The sequence below is a fragment of the Thermobia domestica genome, chromosome 18 (genome assembly GCF_964235325.1).
Source record: "Thermobia domestica chromosome 18, izTheDome1.hap1.1, whole genome shotgun sequence".
In the NCBI taxonomy this organism is placed as follows: Eukaryota; Metazoa; Arthropoda; class Insecta; order Zygentoma; family Lepismatidae; genus Thermobia; species Thermobia domestica.
The window spans coordinates 23319542-23342795 of NC_137471.1; the positions used below are offsets into that span (position 1 = coordinate 23319542).

Here is a 23254-nt window from a genome sequence, read left to right on the forward strand (position 1 = left end):
GGTATGCTTGTACGTTTTCATTAGCATTTCCTCAGTAAATCTTCAGAAACAAAAATTTCCAACTGTAGATTAGGTTTATGGGGAACTGAAAAATCTTTCCCATTTAACTTATATGGGACATCTTGTACACCCCAAAATGTTTAGGCACTTTCGGCAGGATTAGAATGATGAAATTTGGTATGATTGTAGTTTTCCGGGACTAACTCACAGGAAAATTGCCAAAAGTGAATATTTTTAGTTTTTAAGGGGTTTAAAGGGGGATGAAGAAATCCCCATGCTATTTAAATGGGCGTTTTCTTGGGCTACAAAATCTTATCTTTTAGATAGCTGAAATAGGAAAATAAATGTAAAATTCCGTAGATTTGTAGAGTAAGAGGTATGAGACCGTAGGCCGAGCAAAGACGGGGGGCTGGGGTCGGAGGCCTCAGCTAGCTGAAGGCTAGTATGTATATATATCTATAAACAGATAGATAGTTTATGATGGCAGAAATACATTTACTTATCATACAGACTTGACGTACTGAATTGTACTTTCACGAGAATTCCAAGGCAATAGAAGCTTGCATTCGCATGATTATTAGGCCGCCACTGTTGGCCGTGTAAGCATTCCCGATAAGTCTACCGTAAAGTTGCGTTGCTTCTCCGTCATAACCTTTGAATCCCCGAGGTGATTGCCAACGTCTCACCGAAGTAGAACATGCCAGTAATATTTCGCCAGGCAATGTCGTCATAGTCTGCAATGGGTCGAGAATTTCGACTGCTAAGTGGTAGGGTTGCCACTTATCTCGAATTATGCACGACATCCCGAATTTTAAGAATATTTCCAGCGTTCCGAATTACGCCTAAGGTACAAGTTAAGAAAGGATGCATGGAAACTAGCCAACAACATTTACATATTTATTTACTTTACCCTACATTTGACATTTTTCAGCGCCTTGATAACGTCATCCAATTCGTGTATTAGTGATGTAGCGTCTATGATAACTTTCTCGTAGGCAATTGACCAGGGGTGCCCACAAGGGGGGCCTATGACGCAAACTGCGTCGTTGAAATATTTGGGGGGGTTAAAAATCTATATAAATATGTTTGAGGGGGTCTAAAAATTAATCGAAAATTTTTTTTTCATGGAAGAACACCTACGGATAGACAATTGAGGGGGGGTGCGTCATGGACATGAGGGGGGTGGGCACCATTGAATTGACCGTCATACTTTTCAATTCATGTTGATGGCATGGCTTATAATTTAAATAGTCAAAGGCGAATGCTTAGCTGAAAGTTAGTAGCATCCATCTTTTCGGCAGAAAGGTAGCAGTTACATTCTGGTATTGCAAGAATACAGCAGCAAAGATGCCTGATGGAAGTCGTATCGGCAATGCTTATTGGCACTGCGCGATGCGGATATGAGCTTCAATTATTTTCGCGCTGTTGTGGAACGCGAGAACGTCATATTTGGGTATTTATTAAATTTTTCACTACATTTTGAAAACAATACTTAATCACGATACTTAAGAGTGAAAAAGTGGAAAGTGGACCGAGACTCAAACCCGGAATTTTCGGCGTACCATACCGATGCGTTAACGATATGCCGAAAATCCTAGGTTCGAGTTCCAGTCCAGTCATACACTTTTTCACTTTTTTTATGTATTATTGAATTCGCACCTACAGAGGATTTGGTGTGTTAAAAAATCCGGTTGTTTCCTTTTTACATTAATATACAATACCCAACCATTTTTATAAACAATGAAGCATAATAAATATTAATGTTCTTAATCTAGTGTTTCTATGAGGGCTCTTTTTGAACTCAAATTGAAAACAATATCCTCTTAAATTTTATCTAAAGTTAAGATTGACATGGTCCCCAGCCACGGGTTAATTTTAAAGAAAGGAAAGAAACACAATAGAACTATTATGAGAGTCGCTCATCGCCCGATATTAGGAATCTAGAGAGAAAATTGGGAGATTACAGCCTGATTTAAAGTACTGCATCCAAGGGCGGATGGACTATTAAGAACAAAGATACTTATGAAGATAAGTCAATATCTCGATTTTCAGACGGGGCCCGCAGTGGGTTAGTGATAGAGCGTTCACCTCTCATGCGAGGGGTCTCTGTTTCGATCCCAGCTTACGCCAAGTGAACTTTGTGGTGGACAAACACCATGTGCGTGGGTTTTCTCGGGGTTCTCCCGTTTCCTTCCACTTTATTCATTTTACTATTACATTCATTTCTCTTAACCACCGTCTCTTTTGGTCTAGCCGGCATACCGTGAGACGTAAAACTGAAATATTTCATTTTATTTTTCCGTTTACAGGGGTTGATGCATACTTATCGTGTCTTTAGAGGTACACTTAATCAGTGTTCTTAGTATATTGTATTTTTAAAATGTCATTCTTATACTAGAAATGTTCTAACACATCCACTTTCAATTGCACGGTGCGTGTACTATATGAGAATAAAAGAACGGACATTTTGCAATGGGGAAAAAATTTGGCCAAAGATGAAACATTCGCCAATCTATACATCTCATTAAGTTGAACAAAAAGATATAGGTGAGTAAATCCTCATGCGTAGGTTTCGAGAAAATCGAGAAAGAAAAACGTGGGTCGTTCAATATAGAAGTTTCTCTAAGCTATACAATATTTATTTTTTAAGATATATATTTGCAAATTATGCATACAGTGTAGGTGGGTCCTTCCTCACTTCTCCATATAATCTCCATTGAGATTCAAGCATTTGTCTCACCGTGTCACCACTTTATCCAAACCCTTTGCAAAAAAATCAGGGCTCTGGCTATTTCGCACTCTTTTTGCATTCTGCTTCACTTCTTCGTGTGTTTCGAAACGTTCACCTTGTAATGCAGACATTAACACCGGAAAAAGATGGAAGTAACTTCGGCGCTAAACTGAAGCTGTATGAAGAGTGAGCCAGTCATTCCTACCTTATTTTTTTCAATTTTGTGTCTTGTTTCGCGTGCTGAGTAGGCTGGGCGTTATAGTCAAGAAGAAGAGACCAGGTCGCTTATATCGTATTGTGTTTCCCTGATGGAAGAGTTCAGGTTCGACATAAGAGACTTGGTCTCATGTCAATTGGTGATGATGAAGAAGTGAAGCGAAATGTGAGAATAGACTAAATAGCCAGAGCCCTGATTTTTTTTGCGAAGGATTTAGACAAATCGGTGCAACGGTAAGACAAATGCCTGAATCTCAATGGGGATTATGTGGAGTGGTGGGGAAAGACCCGCCCACTCACGTATGTAAAGTTTACAAATGTACCGTATCTTAAAAAAATATTTTTTTTACAGCTTAGGGGAACGTAGGTATTTTTCTAAACCTAAAAGATGATGGCGTACATTAACTGCACCAGCTGTAAACTGAAGTACACAGTAATTAAGAATTTCATTATGACATTTACAAGACGACGTACACAGTATACGTAGTTAATGAGATATAGGCGAAAATTAACATATACCAAGAGTGAAAAAAAATGTAAGACTGGACCGAGACTAGAAGCTAGGATCTTCTGTGTACCATGCCGATGAGTTAACCACTACGCTACTCAGCTCGCTCCCAGATCAGCTATACACTCTCCCACTCTCCGGGTGACCTTCCACTCAAGACCACGTATCTTCTGCCACAACCTAGCTGCTGCGCTTGAACAAATCTAGTGTCTATATTCAGAACACAGCTAACAGTTGTATTATCATTATATGAATGAAAAAAAGGAAACAACCGATTTTAAACTTATTTTTACACACCACATCCTCTGTAGGTTGGTGTGAATTCAATACACAAAAAATGAAAAAAAAAGTTCATGATTGGATCGGAACTCGAACCCGGGATTGACCTTTCTCTTGGCTAAGTCGTTAGCGTACGCGCCTTTGGCGTGAGAAATCTGGGTTTGATTCCCGACAGGAGTTCATGGGTTCGGATCCGACGTTAAAACTATAGGTCCACGTCTGGTATAGCCTCGCTGCTGAACGGGACGGTAAACATAAAACCAGGAACTTAAAATTTTGCCTTTACCCTCGCTTTACATATTTCGAATGTTGCTCTTTGTTAAAAGCAATATTGATTTATTTAACACACCATCAACCCATAAATATAATACCAGGCGTAAGGATAAAATCCCCAGCAAAATAGCATTGCACAAAGTTATACGAAAGGAATCCAGCATTTATGGGTACCATATTATATAATAAACTTCCTCAATATATTGAAATGGAAGAACAAAAAGGAGAATTTAAGAGGTTAATGAAAGCATAACTGTTGCAGCACTGCTTTTATTCCGTAAATGAATGTTCAGATGTGTGAATGAATTTGCCTATTGATAGTATTGAAAACATATATTTTTTACTGCTTTTATATCGTAGATGTATAGTTTAATTCAATCGGTATGTATTTGTCATAACTATGTATGTTTTGTATCTTTGTAATCGAACCTGAGATCTTCTCAGTCCAGTCATGTATTTTTTTTCCATTCTTTATGTATTATTGAATTCGCACCTGCAGAGGATTTGTTGTCTAAAAATAAGTTTAAATCCTGTTTTCCCCTTTCATTAACATAATTAACTCCGAAACATTATTTTTTTTTTTAAATTACAATACTGTCCAAAGATAAGACATAGGCCTATATCAACCGGTAGACTACATGTAAACTGAACAATATGAGACTAAATTCTCATGTGTAGTTTTTTGAAAAATTTCGGGAAAAAATTATGGTCTTAAAAGTATATCGTTCACAACCAATAATTTATATATAATTTTTTTTATTCTGCTGGAACAGATTACGTATTTATTAGGAATGGCCAAAATTTTCCGGAATCGGAAATTTCACTTTCCGAATTTCAGTGAAGTTCCGGAATGGAGAAAAATTTCGGAATTCGGAAAAGTTCCGGAATTTTTCCGAAAACGGATTTTTTTTTAATTCCATATTTTACTGAATTCCAGAATTGTTCTGGAAGCGTAATTTTTCCGAAATCCGGAATTTTTCCGATTTTACTTTCCGGATTCCGGAAAGTAAAAATTCCGGAATTAGCCATCCGTAGTATTTATGTATTGTAAATGTAAAATAAATAAATAAACTGGTAAATTGTATCTGTTGTTGGTTTGTTGTTCTTCTGACTATGAAGCACCCCACTGTTTGTAAACAAATTAATGATCCCACATGTAGCAAGATTAGTTATACATTGCGAAGTACTTGAGCAATTGTATTCACTTACGCTTATGAAACCCATCACCAAATATTCTAGCCCAAAACTTTTTTTTTCATAATTCACCCACCCTTGACACACAGAAATAAGCAGTTTAACTTATTTCATGAAATAACATCATTGACTTTTTTTTTTAATGATGTTTACGTTTCTTGCCTCCACAGCCAGTGGCGTTTCTCCATTCCACTTCTGTACCATATCTCGCACACTCATGTGCATATGCTGTTAACGCCTGGCAGTGACACCGTCCAGTCGGGCATTCGCACATGTCCAAGATGCACGAACTGAAAGAAAATATAATAAATATTCAATGAGAAATGTAGAGTGAAGGTTGCAACAACAGAAATTTCTGTTCACTACAAATAACCTTATATTTTTCAACTCTCTAAAAGAATCTAGAAACAAGCCAAACATATATGAAAAATAAAACTACATATACACTTTAAAAGGTACTTGTTGAAAACTGTTATTGTTTCAGTTTATGGAAGAAACTATTTCCTATTTATTAACAGGATAAGAACTGTTCTAAATTTGGTATTATACAGGGTGTTTCAAAACAACACCGACAACGTTTGGGAGGTGAATCCTGACACCAAGATAAGACAAACAATATAGACAACCTGGGTGCACAAACGCTTCCTCTCGAAGTTATAGGCTGCCGAAAACACACAAAAAAATTAGCTTTAAAGGTCCATAAAGGAGCTGCATACAAAGTGTAGTGCGTAAGGTTCTATTCCCACGTTGATGCATGTCATCTGTCTGGCACACGCGCTACATAGAATTACAGAGGAAGTTCGTTCTCATTTTCCTGACGTTGACTTTCGTGTGTCAAATGTGAAAAAGGTATTTCTGAAAGCTCCCTCGCGAACAAGTGCATTTCGAGAATTAGCCCCTGAACTTCCGCCTTCCACCACAGCCTGTCTTAGCGAGAAGGGGTACATGGATTACAGCTGTTCTCTATTATGCTAACAACTTTGAACCAATCAAAAGAATCATTGATACTTTTGATGAGGATGATGTGTCTTCAATTAAGTTTGCTCAAAGTTTGCTTAAGACGAATTCCTTGAAAAAGAACTTAGTCTTCATTGCAACATATTTTGCAAAGTTAACATATGCTATTGCCAAGCTTGAAAAAAAAAAAAAAAAAAAAAGAAAAGAAAAAAAGAAAAAAAAGAAAGAAATAGAAAAAGAAAATAATGAACAGACTCTCGATAGTTCTCTGAAAATCTTCAATGATACTCTCAACGATCTGAGTGTTGTACCTGGTGACAAGAGCGAGTACATTCGGCATAAGTGTAATCGTGTTGTAAGTGCTAATCCAGATTTGGGAAAATTGAAGGATATCGCTAGTGTTATGGAAGGTGATGATGATACAACTGTTGACAGTGACATGGATCCTTCCCAAATTACATGTTTCAAATATGCTCCAGTGACATCTGTAGGTGTGGAAAGATCATTTTCACATCTAAAGCAAATTCTTTGTGACAGGAGACAAAGTCTTTCCTTTGAAAATCTTAAAAAGATGTTAATAATTTCAGAGAACTAAAATATGAAAAACCTTTCATAAGTGAAAATAAACTGCTACTGTTGTGTAAAATGACTTCACTTTAGTATTTCTTGTGCTTTGAATGTTTGTGCTAATGTAACCGCGTGTGAATAAAATGTGATAGTGTTTTTAGGTTATTGTGCCATTGTTACTACTGAAGAATGGCGAATGAATTGTTAGATGTCGTCCCTTCATAGGTTGCGCAAGTTTCCAGCATTTTAAGTGGTAAGTACAAAGTGCAAAATGAAACATTTTATTCGATTAGTAAACGAATTATAGCCTATTATATCTTTTACATATTTTAGTATCTATTTTTCCCCCCAAAGTTCGTGATTGCTTGTTTGTTTCATTTTGCCAATTTACCTGCCATTTTTGGGGGTTTATTTTGCAATTTTGCCAGCCATTTTCGGGCTTTTATTTCGCCATTAATTCCGAGCTTTAGTCATAATACACGCTTTTAAAGGTTTCCATATAAAACAATTAGTAAAACGAGCGTTGAGTTTTGCGTCTAATTTCCAGTGGATTTTTCTTCGATGTGGAAATAGAACTCAACTTTTATTATAGAATAATCAGGGGTGTAGCAGGTTGTTCTAGTGGAACATTACCTTCATGGGGAGATAAGCTTTCCACATATTAAAGGCAGAACAAATTACCTCTTTCAGAATATGAAAGCATTTTAACTCACCATACATACATACATACTATACACATATATTTTCACGATGCTACCTTATCAAAAGACGGATCTTGACAATACTGAAGTTAAAAACCGGATTGAAAGAGATGAATTAATAAGCTATTCATAAGAAGAAAATGCTGTTTATGGTATCTGTTTGTCTGACTTTATGTTTATGTAGGTTAAAACAGGAAAGGAAAAAACTCGAAAAAATATCAACTCAGATATTATTATGCAATAATATAGTAGTGAGTTCACATTGTGAGCACCTAGTTAGGGAAATGGGAATATAAAGCATATGATTAATGTTAATTTTTTTTAATTATGTATAGAAGCTGTATTGATGATGTTTGATCTTTTTTTTAAATTTTCGTATTTTATTATAAACGTTCCTCATTTGCATTAACTATTAAATAAGTTTATTAAACATATACCAGACGAACCTCAATTCGGGACTGGAAATAATTTGGAAAGACATGGTTCCCTTTCCCCCCGTTTCTACACGTCTGAGAATAGTAAGCGAGCAAATTAAATAAAGAAAAACCTCTTTGCAATCTGATTCATATATATATATATATATATATATATATATATATATATATATATATATATATATATATATAAGAACAGAAAGTATAGGAAGTTCGTAACATTGTTTTGAAATTGCCTTCAAGCCAGATTCTGCCTTATTCGACCATATCGTGTTAAATATACACTAATTATTTACTGAACAAAACTATATATTTTCATTAAAATTCGACACGTGTTACAGTTTCGCCAACTAACTCTTTGGTATCATCAGACACTATTTGATACAGTATAACTGTACAATGTCTTACTGTACTTTATACTGTATCACATAGTGTCTGATGAAGCCAAAGAGTTAGTTGGCGAAACTGTAACACGTGTCGAATTTTAATGAAAATATATAATTTTGCTAAGCAAATAATTAGTTTATATTTAATTATAACAAACCAAAGCTTCTACTTATGGAACATATCGTGTTGTTTATGAATCAGATGGATTGTTGTTGTGAGACCTCACCAAGTATAAGAGTATGTTATTATAAGAACATACATGCAAACGAAGGAGCTAGTTGTGTAGGAACGCAACTTATCTTCTAGCATAAACAGAATTCATCAGTGTCTGGGTTGCTTTCTTTCGTGGTAGTTCGTTTGTTCTCCAAAATTATAGTTCACAATGTCTTTAAGCAAACCGAGTACAAGTGCGGAATTTTCTTTTTTTTAAAAAAAAAAAAAAAAAAAAAGCGCTAAGAAGTCAAGCTCGAAGAACTTTTTTGTGTTTACAATTTTTGGAACTCATAATAATAAATTTACAAGACTCAGATTCAGACAATGATGAAATATTAACTGACATAGACGATAGTGAAAGTAGTGTTGAAGATGAGCGTTTAGCACTGGAATAAAGTTATCAGGTAATTTAGTTGCTATATATACTTCTAGGATGCACAGTCAAAATTCTTGAGTTTGCTGGAATAGTAGCCCTATATTTACATTATGAATAATGTTGCCAATGTATGTGTCATAATCTCAATTGGTGGAAGAGCGAGAAGGGAAAGGGGAGTCCGCAATCCGGCAACACCGCGCGGAATATCGCGCATCATTAGCTACTGCAAGTGATGCTTTACATCTGAAACACACAATAGTTCCTAAGTGAAATCTTGACCCGACTACGGTACGTCCTACCTATAGTTTTGGAGCTATGCACTTTTAAAGTTCATTTTTTCATGTTTTCGGCAACCTATAACTCCGAAAGGAAGCATTTGTGCACCCAGATTGGTCTATAGTGTTTGTTTTATTTTGTTGTCAGGAATCACCTCCCAAACGTTGTCGGTGTTGTTTTCAAACAAAATTTGACAATTAACACTGATTTAATGTTTATTGAAGTCTACTTTGCGCCCAAAAATTTTATTGGAGTCGGTTAAGTAAACGAACGAAAAATTCTATGTGTGTGTTACCAATTTCTACGGAAATTCCCTTTATCCCTATTTGAGAAATTAATGTCAAAAATCCCACAAAATGGGATTTTTCCCACCAGTTGGTATCATTGGCATTCCAGTGCTAAGATAGGGGTAAAATTTAACGACAATGGGTTAATTTTTGCCTATTTGAATTGCATAGCAATGAGTTTTCTTTCTTTAAAAAACACATTTAAACTTTAATTCTAGGATTTTAACGTCATTGGAACAATTACAATGCTCTTCTTTAACAACTTGTATATATATAGGCTAAACCAATTCTTCAATCTACATAACAATAATATATATATATGGACTTAATTACTATTTTAGTTACTTATATATATACACAATAGGGATTTAATCATTTTTCGAAGTTTCACAATGAGCTGTTAATGTATTCATCCACTGTATAAAATGTGTTTTTTAATAGCAGTTTTCGCACTGATTTCACAAAGAAGCTCTTTTTATGAGTATTTTTCTATGCAACCAGGTAGCTTATTATACAGTGTTACACCCATATACAGGTGCGGATCCAACGGGGGGGCTTTAGGGGCTATATCCCCCCTTGACGCTCAGGTATACACTGGATAAAATGGGCTTCAATCCTGCTTTACACTGGATAAAGCTGCAAACTATGGTTTAGCCCCTCCCTTGAATATATCCTGGATCCGCCACTGCACATATAGATATGTGATTTTCCGTATGTAGATGTTCTATGATACGTGGTAGATAAGTCATCTTTTCCACGTGTAAGATAGTTGTGAGTATCACCATCTCTTTTAATATTATTCAAATGATCCCAAGTAATTTTGAGAAGTTTAAATATGTACAAAGAATGAACTGTCATTATACTTAATGATTCAAATAGTTTCCTACAGCTGGTGCGTTTTGGTGATTTTGTTATGATTCTTATGACACATTTTTGGTTTGAATACGTTCTGAAGTTTTGGCGAAGACCCCCCAGACTAAAACCATTGTCGTTTATTACTAGGAAAATCAAAACTTCTAAAGAGATAATAAAATAATTAATCTACTAGAAAACATTGACTCTTAAGAGCGACACACATACTCCTAGCATCATTAAAAAAAATTAAAAAAATAAGAACTTACTTGAAAAACCTTGCAGCGTTAACTTTTTTATGACACTTGGAAAATACTTCCGACTTGAGGAGCTTGCATTTGCTGACGTCACGCAGTCTTCTCTGAGGGTTATGCCTGCATTGAGGTCCTGTGGTTGGACGATCTATCGACCTAGAACAAGCTTTTCTTCCGCCAACCCTCCACGAAGAACCAAATTTATCAGGGTCCAGTACCAATTTCTTTTTCCTCGTCATGAAGTCGTCTTTCGGTTGCATGTTAAAGTTTCCACAGAGGCCGCAGGTCTTTCCTTTGTACGACGTTGGAACAGAAACCTCAAGAAAGCTGTCGCCATCCCAAATCACATTTAAGCCTGTCAATATATTTCAAGAAATAAAATACTGGTAAAATAAATCAGTGGCTGCTATTGAGGCAAGTTACATGGGTAAAAATTTTTTAAAAAATTAAGGGGAGAAAACTTATCTAATAAAACTTAAATTCTATATTTACAAATACGTAAGTTTGATAATGCGTTTGATAATGCATATTCTATCTGATTATGAAAATAGTGACTTTTAATACAGTAGGAAGTCGAAAATCCGAACTAATTGGGGACCACAGGTAGTTTGGATTTTCAAATTGTTCGGATTTTCGAAAATGACCAAGAAAATCCTATTTAGGCTTAAATATATTGTACGGTATGCTCTTTTATCGATACAGTGGTTATACAGTACATACAGTAATTACAATACCGTACGTAAGGCTACTTATATTTAGTCTTTCTGAAGAACGTGTTCGTACACTAAATTACACTGTTCTTACACTGTTCTTAACCGCGTTCAGAATTTTGACGTTTCAAAAATTTTTGACGTTCGGATTGTCGACGTCCTACTGTACATTAGTTTTGAAGTGTAGATAGCATTTCAAGCAGCACCTACTTCAATTCACATACATAGAAAAAATGGCAAGCCTTAACCACCTAACCCAATAACACTACAAGGACCGCAGTGGCTCAGTGGTAGAGTGTTTATCTCTGGTGCATGGGGTCCCTGGTTCGATCTCAGCTCGCGCCAAGTGAACTTTGTGGTGGACAGACACCGTGTGCGTGGGTTTTCTCAGGGTTCTCCCGTTTTCTCCCACTTTCTTCATTCCACCATTTCATTCATTTCTCATAATCACCGTCTCCTTTTGCCTAGATGGCATAATTGTGGGACGTAAAACTCAAAGATTTCATTTCATTTCATTTCCAATAACACTACTTAAAAAATTAATGATGCTTAACAAATAAATGATGTATAACAAATATCCAGTATTGAATTCCAGTATTCTATGCTCAATGATGATTTCAAAATATACATTATAGTAAATCGGATTTACTACTAATGATCTACAACATCTTACGTTTCTAGGCAACAATTAAATTTAACAATTAAAAATTTGGTGTTCTAAGTTGGAGAAGTATTTCAAATATTATAGCCATTCGAATTAACAATATACACAAATTATAAAACTAATTTTAAAACACATCCTTTAATGCAACCATAATTACACAGCCACACACACACACACACACACACACAAATAAAAGTTCTGTGCACCTGACCCCGCCCAGGATATAGATTCTATGTATTTTGTTATGCAGAATCCAAGTTTCGAATCCCCAGGACGATCGACCGTGTCAGTTTTATTTATGGGTGAAAAACCAGTGATTTTGGATAGAGAGAATACACGTAATGCAAGACGCATGTAAGACACGGTCAATTGTCCTAATATATATATATATATATATATATATATATATATATATATATATATATATATATTCTAATTTCTTTAGTACCACTTCCGGATTCAATATTAATTCAGAAAATATCACGTTATACACACCAAACTCCTTCACGTGGTGTACATTGAGTATTTGTATTTGTTTTATTACTCCCTCGCTTCTTCTGGTCTTACCGAATTCACTTTCAGTCTTATAAGACTATCAACTGATTTTATATTTCAATATCCCGCTGACCTGAACGCTTTACAGCTGCTTTAATTTCTCTTTCTTTCCGATTTCTTCCTTTCGTCTGATAATACATTTAGCGAAAGTGCCTTTCCTTAATATTCTCCCCCTCGTCTGATGATACATTTAGCGAAAGTGCCTTTTCTCTATATTTCTTCCCCTCGTCTGATGATACATTTAGTGAACTTGTCTATTGTGTAATTTTCTTTTAGTGCTCATCTGTTACCAAAAATAGTAATTTGCAGATGGAAGTAACAAAGAAAATGCAAAAGGGGTGGTGAAATTGGAAGAAAGTATGTGACATTACGTATGATCCCAGAATCACGGTAAAGAATTTAAAAAATGAGTGGTTAGGCTAATAATGATGCGGAGGAGAAAGATGGCTAATGAAGAAAGCAAAGGAAAAAATTAATATTACTGAAATGAGAACGCTGCCTGGATGTGTGGGATAACAAGAAGAGACACAGTAAAGAATGAGAGAATAAGGGCAACAATCAAAGTTACAGAGATATCTAAGAAGATCTCAGAAACAAAATTGCTGTGGTGAGGTCATCTAATAAGAAGAACAAACGACTATGAAGTCAAAAGAGTGATGGTAATGAAAGTGGATGGGAAGAGAGGTAGAGAGAGAAAAAGAAGGAAATGGATGGATATGGTTAAGAAAGAATGACTTTTGGAAGAAAGATCTAACAGGAGAAAAATTCCGGGATAGGATTTTATGAAGGAGAAGAAAATCGGTTCCACATAAGCGAGAAAAGAAAAAGAGAAAGAAAAAGTTATTAGATAATCTTATTACTACAATTTTATTAATAGATTAATAGATATAATATTAATCTTATTACTACAAGTCCGTTAAGGTATTTGCATTATTTAAACTAAAAAGTTCACCTTACGTACCTATGTAAGTCTTAACAACCAAACTGAAATTCTGTTTTTCGATGGTCACCTTCTCATCTTGATATGGAGGTTTGACTTTCTCTCCGTTCACCTTTACTCTCATTCGCTGTCCAAGATTCACTTTTGTATTTAAACCCAGCTAAAAACAAAGGAAACAATAACTTAATCTGAATATTAGTAGAACAAGAAATTATAAATCAGTTTCACGTTTGCATATTAAATCAATTTTAGAAGAGTTCACAGCAATACACTACTAAAAGTTGTACCTCAACAAACCACTTTTTTGAAGGGTTGGTGAAATTCTGTGTCACACAATCGTTTTCTCCCTTTCACGTCTTCCGTTCTTTAACTCGTGAAAGAGGAAATCATTATTTTAATCATGCGTTCATAATCTTGAAACTTACCCAAGCTCAAATCATTGAAATAAAATAATAATTGTCCTATTGGGTTGGGCTCTAATAAAGTAAAACTAATTTGTTTTGAACCTGTTCAATTCACACAAATGGCCACAGGAAATAGAACAAAATTTATAATAGCACTGCATTAATTTAACCATTCTACATTGATTTTAATAAATCTATATTATAAGTACACATTGCATTTACTTAATGTTCAACCGTCCTTCATTGATTTTAGTAAATCTTTATTATAGGTACACACTTCATTTACTTAACGTTTAACCGTCCTTCATTGATTTTAGTAAATCTTTATTATAGGTACACACTTCATTTACTTAACGTTTAACCGTCCTTCATTGATTTTAGTAAATCTTTATTATAGGTACACACTTCATTTACTTAACGTTTAACCGTCCTTCATTGATTTTAGCAAATCTCTATTACAAATACCCACTGCATTTACTTAACGTTTAATCGTCCTTCATTGATTTTAGCAAATCTCTATTATAAATACCCACTGCATTTACTTAACGTTTAATCGTCCTTCATTGATTTTAGCAAATCTCTATTACAAATACCCACTGCATTTACTTAACGTTTAACCGTCCTTCATTGATTTTAGTAAATCATTATTATAGGTACACACTTGGTTTACTTTACGTTTAACCGTCCTTCATTGATTTTAGCAAATCTTTATTATAGGTACACACTTTATTTACTAAACGTTTAACCGTCCTTCATTAATTTTAGTAAATCTTTATTATAGATACACATTTGATTTACTTAACGTTTAACCGTCCTTTATTGATATACCTTAATGGAAATAGTTTTGGTCCAAGATGAAGATTTTGTAGCTCTCGCATCATTGGTAACTCGTACAGTGAAGTTCCTTGTAACACAGTCTCCAGTTAACAGATATTTGCATGCCCCTTGGAAACTATAAAAATGGCCGTCAAATGTTCTGTAGTGAGGATCTCCGAAAACTGTACATACGCCATCGTCTGAAAAGGAAATAGAAATTTATTATTTATTATTATTATTATTATTATTATTATTATTATTATTATTATTATTATTATTATTATTATTATTATTATTATTATTATTATTATTATACTAGCATGAAAGTTCTTGTCTTGGTACCAGGTACAACCCTAGCGAATTTGCCGCCCCGTGCAATGGCATTATTTGACGGCGCCCCTTTCTCGAGAAAGAACAAATCTTAAAAGCCACGATTCCAAGTATGCTACCCAATCATGAATAGCGAAGGGAAGGGGAAAGTGTACTCAGAAAGGAATAAACACTATAAATACTGTCTAAATACTGTCTCGTTTTTTTCTTTTTCTTTTTTTTCTTTTTTTTTAAATAGTTATCTATTATGTTAATGAAAGATAAAGCAAACACACTTCTAGAGGGAAGACAGTAATGTTTTTTGTAGAATTCAATATCGAGATTTACTGTCAATATATCGATTTGCAATTCCAGAATAACTAGCTTTTTTATCTTTATTTCTTGATTTTCCTTCTACATCTGTTAAAAATTAAAAAAAAAAACTGTTTCCACCTTCAATGATAATGAACTTGTTTGTAACAGAGAAAGATTAGTTTTCTTATAACTATGATAACTAACTAAATGGAACAAGTGTTCGCTACTGTTCGAGAATTGAGTTCTTGTATTTGACAACAATCAAGCAATTCATGCTGGAATTTGTTTAACCATTTACGTTAGCAATGTTCATGTGACCTTAAACTAATGCGACCTAAACATGATTTATGAAGTAAACTATTCAAATAGAAGGTCAACTTAGTAAATTTAACTACCATCATCATGAAGTTTGTTTCCAACAAGAAATTTTTATTTTAAATGATATAGTTAGATTTTGTCGCCCCTCGAAACTTACTACCCGCGCAAATGCTTGTGTTGCACATATGGTAGAGTAGGCCGTGCTCGGTATTAAATTATCTCTTGTGTTAGGCAGAAAGTCCTTTCAAAAAATGTACATACCGAATTTATTGTTGTTGCCAGATATAGTCTGTGCAAGCAGAGTATATAAATCGAAGTTATTTGATTTTACAATGAAAATTGCATAGTCATGTCGTAAGGACATTAGCTATAAGTAAAATGATTTAAGATCAGTGATGCATTGCTACAACTTTTGGTAGGTATACGCTCGACCGTTTTCGAAAATATAGCATGTAGTTACCCCGTATATGCTTGTTCTCTTATAAATTTAAGGTGAGTAGAAGCTGGACTATAGGATTATTAGATGGGTATACGCCGTATACTCCCGTATACGCCCCATTACATCCCTGTTTAAGATGTATATAGATTAATCAGTTTATAAGAAATTAATTAAAGAAAGATCTAAGAGAGGTAGTGTTCCTGATGTTATAGCTGCGATTTTGAAACACGTACTACTCCTAAAATTAAGTAAATAGTTATCTCTGTTACCATACTCTCCGTTCAGTGACACTAAGTAATTGCATTGAAGTCTAGTACTCTTTCTGTCGATAAGAAAAATATAAAAGGCTTCGCAATTCACGTTTTTCACAATGCCGCGGTCATAACCTAATCGGAGCTACTTTTCCAGCCTCAGCATCAGTATCAGGTGTAGTAATTCTCAGATGATGCTACAAAAGAATGGATAAAAGCTCAACTTCAACAGCGAGATTTCAAATCGCATTATTGAAAGAAGAAATTTTTATCCTAAAACGAATAACTCTGTCAAAAAAAAAAAAAGTCTGTTTCAATCACAAACCAGAACTCAATGGTTCATTACGTACGATATCAAGCACTCTTTCTTGTTCTTGTTCAACACCTTTATCGCTGAAAAAGTAGGTGCACCAGACATTTAACGTCTTAGTGTGTTACAAGGGCAAAATTGTTTTATGCTTAAACTGATAAATATACAAGGTGTTTCAAAACAACATCGACAACGTTTGGGAGGTAATTCCTGACAACAAGATAAGACAAAAACTATAAACCAACTTGGGTGTAGAAATCAGTCACTTCGGAGTTATAGGCTGCCGAAAATATGCAAAGTGAACTTTGAAGGTCCATAGCTCCAATACTGTGTGTTCTATCGTAGTCAAGACTTCATTTAGTAACTAATATGTGCGCTATCCAAAAATCCATGTTTCAGAATCCTGCGGTGCTCACGCAATATTTTTATAGAAGGAGTTTGGCTGCGTGCATATAATTGGAAGTACTTTTGGCTACGTGCATATAATTTGAAGTACTCACCAACTATGAACTTATGGTACCCAGAGGTTCAATGCCGCGTTTACAAAAGCTTTCCATTAACTTCTATCCGTAGCCAACTGGATCTAGTTTCTCCTTTTTATTTCTATTCCTGCGAGATCCATCTTAATATGGTCCTCCCATCTATGGTCTTCCTAATGGTCGTTTTCGGATTGGACTTCCAGTTAAAAGTTTGAAAGCGTTTCCACTTTCTTCCGTTCTGGCTACATGACCTGCTCACCTGAGCCTCTTGGACTTGATGACCCTGACAATATTTAGTAAATGGTAAAAATTATGCAGTTCCTCGTTATGAAGTTTCCGCCATTCGCCATTCACGTTTCTCTTGGGTCCGAGTATTCGTCTCAGGATCTTGTTCTCAAGTTCTTTCTTCCTTCAGAGTAAGCAACCATGTTTCGCAAGACACAGGACAACAGCCATCGTTTCACATATTTTAAGCTTCAAATTCCTTGACAGAATTCGTGACGACAAAATATTTTGAACTGAATTCCCTGATTTTAGTCGACATTTAACTTCTTCGTGAATATGGTTTTGATCTGTTAATATTGATCCTAGGTATTTGAAAATATCCACTTTGACGAAAGTATTATTTGATATTTTAACATATCTATAATTTGCAGTATTACGATCCCGACGAACTTCCGTGTATTTAGTTTCCTCTGCATTTACTTCTAAAGCCATGTTCCTGCAAGGTTTGGTAAGACTTCTATATTTCTTTCTATTGTTCTATCATTCCTTATTATATTTCCATTACCAGTATACCCCATAACCTGGTGAATACTATTCAACTCTAGGCGCTGATTGCTATCTTTGATTTTCCTTATAGCGTAATCCAGGAAAAAGTTGAATAATAATGACGACAAGTATCTCCTTGTTTCAGATCATTCTCGACATGAAAGCTCGTAGACAACAATTTTCCTATTCGGACTTTATTTGAATTCTGAGGACGAAGGCTGTAAACCATCTTTGAAACGTATATTATCTTGACTGAAATTCTCCTCAAAGGCAGAGTCCAGCTTATTTACCTGGGGTTGAGTCCAAACCCTTAGAAGGGGCACCTCGAATCGAATAAACCGTATTTATTGACTATGTGTTCTAAATAGATGTAAGTGGGAAAATCGAATGAACCGTATTTATGTTCATAACCGTACCGTAACTATGTGTTCTAAAATAGATGTAAGTGGGAAATTTCAATATTGCATGAGTATTAGTGATTGTTAATGCAAATCGAAATAGAAGTTAGAGTAAAGATAAATAGATAAATACAGACGTAGATAGATTATCGCTACAAGACTAAGCTGATTAAATAATGTACTTACTTTCGACACATCGAGGGCAGCACTCGCCAGGTTCCTGCACACGCTTAAATCCTGAAGGACAGGGAATATTGTGATTGGAACATGTTTGTCTGGAGCACCGAATATGTCCATTCTTACAAACACAGGACTGGCACGAATCGAGCTGCCAGAAGTCACCATCCTGCCTAGGAAATACAGAATTATTATATACTTATCTCCAGTGGCAAAGCGTGTCGTGAAAAATTAGGTAGACTCATAACATCATACACACACACACAAATATATATATATATATAAGACACTTAGCTTTTGAAACTAACTAAATGTAACAGGTGCCCGCTACTATTCGAGGATTGAGTTCTTGTGTTTGACAACGATCAGGCAATTCATGCTGGGATTTGTTTAACCATTTACTTTTTAGCACTGTCCATGTGACCTTAAACCAATGCGACCTAAACATGATTTATGAATGTAGTATTCAAATAAAAGGTTAGGTTAGTAAATTAAACTATCATCATGAAGTCTGTTTCCGACAAGAAATATTTATTTTAAATAATATAGTGATGACAGATTTTGCCGCCCCGTGCAAATGCACGTGTTGAACATATGGTAGAGCCGGCCCTGGCTTCAAGAATATTAAAATATCATCAGTTTACTGAATGGCAGTACAAGATCGTCTATTAAATATTTCCTATTGTGTTGTTACATAGAAATGGTTAAGGATTTATCATCATACATAAAATCAGAAGAAAAGGAAGTCTTATTTTCAAGTTTTAAATTCAATCCATTACGTTTATGCTACAGAACAAATATACGAAGAATAATATACACTATGTCTTTTATGTAGTAGCAAATTTTCTTCAGATGAGTTGCGGAAGAAGTATAGAGAGCCTCGAAACTATACGAAGAATTTGTGACTTTTGAATGTTTTAAGGTACCACAATTTTTATTTATAATTAGTAGATATGCATCTCATCTCTATCAGTTAGCAAGTACATCTGATAAGAGATTTTCACCTCTACATACTGAAACTGTTTTGTTCTACTCATATGCACATAATATGTTCACTAATTTGAACAAAGGGTTTCCGAAGCGGAAATAGAAAATATAAGATGAATTACTTACTAAAAAAATAATGAAAACATAATACCAACAGTAAAAAAAAATGCAATGTAAGTACTTTCGCTAAAATTGTTCATCAGATATGGAAGGGAAGACATATGGAGAAAAGAAAAAATAAAGTACGTTTTGAGACATTTCGCTATAATAATTTATCAGATAGGAAGGGAACATGTAGGGAGAAAAGAAAAGTACATTGTGAGCCCTTTCGCTATAATATTTCTTCAGAGATGAAAGGAAAGAAGTAGAGAAAAAGAGAATTTAAGGAACAAAGAAAAGGCTTAGAAACGTCCAGATGGACTCCATATTGAATGTGGAGGCAAGCGCCATGTTCAGGTACAGAATTATGTGTATATCAACATGGCACCCATCTGGATGCTTGTCTACTTTCCTTCTGCCTTTTAATTTTTCTTTTCCTTCTTCTCCTATCTGATGAAGCATGTTAGCGAAAGTACTCACATTGCACTTTTCTAGTGAAGGTATTATATATATAGTGCACGCTGTCAATACTCGCCTGATACAACTTTCCGTCTTTCAAACACTGCGTCCTACTCTCTTCTATCGGAGGACACCGAGGACAACAGACGCCAGGTTCTCGAATCTGAATCTTCGGCGAACAATCGAGCACAGGACAAGTTTCCCTTTGGCAAACGGTGGTAGAATTAACACACGTACAACTGGTACAGCTATCTTGTTGCTTACTTCTGCCGTTCCACAGAAGGCTCATCTGCAGAATGCATGACTGAGGCGGGTTTAAGAATTCAATGCGAGTGCCTATAAGGAAAATTAAAGGTAGAATTATACGTTAGTGGAATTATGACGAAAAAAAAATACCTGCTTTCCGAATTCTGATTACTTCTAGAACAAATCAAGGTCTACATTATGCGCATACTTTAATGAATAAAAATTATAACTGCTTAAATAAATGCATATAAATTCTTTCCAGACAAAGTAAAGAAAAAATCCCTTTTTTCATTCGGTGAATTAGATATTAATTTAAACTGTTTCTATATTTAGTGATGCCCTTTTCAATCACTTCTGTACGGTGCTAAATTAGTGACATATGTGTGGATTCCAACAGAAACCTTCAGAGAGAAAAGTGAACAAAATCTTTGGTTCTCAAAACTGTATTGGACTTAGTGCCTTGGAAAATTTTGTTACACATTTGGTAGGTATTTTCACTGTTCGAAGGTGGTTGTGTGTTCTTCCCGCACGCAAACACATAATATTTCGATTTTCTTGGTGACATTAATCCACTTTTCTACCTATTAAAAATATATAGATGAATTTAAGTGCATAAAAGCTGTGTAGAAAATTAAAAGTTGACTTCGAAATTGCCTTTCTAGGTACTATCAGTGAAAATACTGTACCTACCTACTTTACAACGGATTTTTTTTTTTTAAAGAGGGCAAGCCCAAGATAGTTTCGAGAACTGAAGATTTCCTTCAATTGATTCTCTGACAGGTCCTACCAGAAGGCAGGAACATACACATATGTCACCAGTTTAGCAGCAGACAGGGTTATTGAAAAAGATGTTAGCGAATATGGAAACAGTGTAAATTAATATATCATTCAGCAGCTGTAAAGTAAGATTTTCTTTATTTTAGTCATTCAAGATGCATGTAATAGCACCTTTATTAATGCTTCTGAATACTGCTAAGCCTGAGTCATATAAAAAAATTCCTGTCTTCCTGTGAAGTCTGAAAAATTAAGCAACCTTACCTTTCAAACACAATAACATTTTTTCTCTTAGAAAGGTTTTACAGGAAGACAGGAATTGTCACATATGATATGACTGCAGTTAAACAGTACTGAGAAGTCATTGAAAAAGCCATCAGCAAACACCGAAACTGTATAACTGTAACGTTACTACGTACTTAGGGATACAAGATAAGACTTTTTGTATTTGGATTGTTCATTATGTATTCTGTAGCATCGATCAGCAATTACTCTGGTATAGTACACTAAAATACGTATAGTTCGACCACTTATGCTAAGATGCACAGCGTATCATGGAACCAAATGTAGTCAACTTAAAGATAGGTCCTTAATGTAAAACAGCTATAGAACCGGTGTATATTTAGAGAATTAGAAATACATCATAGCATATGTATTTACCATTGCACTGAGGGCAGCATTTTCCAGGTAAATGTATTCTATCACTTAATGAACACTGGAGCACTGGACAAGCTTTCTTGGAGCAGGTCATTCGTCCCCTTTCGCAGTGACAACTAAGACATGGATCCTCCGGAATGGTCACCTCTTGATCCTCGGAATAGTTTTGACCATTAAATCGACACCCTGTAACGGAAGAGACACTCATTAGGTAAGAGAAAAGCTGATTTGGTTCTTTCATTTTTGTATAAATTATTACATATTAACACAACCTCTGGAACACTTACTACCAGAACAAAAAAAAAAAAAAAAAAAAAAAAAAAAACAGAATACTCAATAATCTTTTTCATATCTTTCACAAAGGAACAATATATTGGGTTGTTATCAGTTAGGAGAACGTGATTTGTGCACAATATGTATTAAATGATCGTCCAAAAATCGATATATATTTAAAATAGATTGGAAATTAAATACCCTTCTCATAAAACAAGCAAGGGTGAGCCTCTGGTGCTTGACAGCGCCCTACCGCCGCATTTGGTGAATCACATCAGTAACTACAGATTCTCTAAAGTGCTCCCAAAAGTAACTACCGATTCTCACAACTCCTTCCATCTCTAAAGTACGCGCATCATAACTATTGATTCTCTAAAGTGCTCGCATCAGTAACTACCGATTCTTTAAAGTACTTGCATCAGTAACTACCAATTCTTTAAAGTGCTCACATCAATAACTATCGATTCTCTAAAGTGCTAGCATCAATAGCTATTGATTCTCTAAAGTGTTCGCGAGGGGCACGGTGGCTCCGTGGTAGAGCGAATACCTCTAGTGCGTGGGGTTCCTGGTTAGACCCCCATCCAAGTAAGTTTATAGTGGACAACATCGTGTTCGTAGCTTTTCTCGGGTACTCAACGTTTCCTCCCACATTCTCATTTCGCCAATTATTCCATCATCATTCATTTGCCTTACTCATTCGTCTCCTTTACCTTAAAGGCATAATCGTGGGACGCTAAAATGAAATATTTCATTTTTTTCTAAAGTGCTCGCATCAGTAACTAGATTCTCTATAGTACTTGCATCAGTAACTACCAATTCTGTAAAGTGCTCACATAAGTAACTATCGATTCTCCAAAGTGCTGGCATCAATAACCAGTGATTCTCTAAAGTGCTCGCATCAGTAACTACCGATTTTCTTCAAGTGTTCGCATCTGTAACTACTAATTCTCTAAAGTGCTCCCATAAGTAACTACTGATTCTCTAAAGTGCTCGCGTAAGTAACTACCGATTCTCCAAAGTGCTCGCGATGCGAATGACAGGCTTCGTTAGTGTTATTTAAAATGTCAAAATACAGGGTGTTCGGAAAGAACACAACGAAAAACACAGGAAAAAATTTTAAAAGAATAGTGGAATCAACATGGGTGCACATTGCATAAAGGTAATATTTAAGAGTTATAACCAGGACTGGCTCCATGAAAAGATAAGTGGTACAGACATTAGATTAGATTTATTAATCATTCTGTGGACCATTTACATGTACGTTTGTACAAACTGGTATAGAAGTCGTCAGTACCGTACATAAAATAGATACAATTAGAGCAAATACAATGATCTTGTTTTCTATAACTTGCGAAAACATATATAGGCTAAACCAATTTTTCAATCTATATAACAATA

The 23254-nt window shown here is 35.1% G+C and overlaps 1 protein-coding gene across 3 annotated transcripts in view; it reads right to left on the minus strand.

Moving 5' to 3' along the window:
- The window catches only part of cv-2 (crosveinless 2-secreting protein), a 267655-nt gene that overhangs the window by 14734 nt on the left and 229667 nt on the right, over positions 1 to 23254 (minus strand). The window contains exons 6-12 of one of the 3 annotated variants that reach the window (XR_014129164.1): positions 21587 to 21769; positions 19983 to 20242; positions 18371 to 18530; positions 14607 to 14794; positions 13396 to 13534; positions 10521 to 10860; positions 5278 to 5491 (exon numbers count right to left, since the gene is read on the minus strand). Coding sequence is in view for 2 of the 3 variants with exons in the window: in XM_081746143.1 (XP_081602269.1) it covers positions 5355 to 5491; positions 10521 to 10860; positions 13396 to 13534; positions 14607 to 14794; positions 18371 to 18530; positions 19983 to 20242; positions 21587 to 21769 (1407 nt within the window). In the remaining variant the exon portion in view is untranslated. The remainder of the gene's footprint in view (positions 1 to 5277; positions 5492 to 10520; positions 10861 to 13395; positions 13535 to 14606; positions 14795 to 18370; positions 18531 to 19982; positions 20243 to 21586; positions 21770 to 23254) is intronic. The other 2 variants (XM_081746144.1, XM_081746143.1) reach the window with 2 other exon arrangements.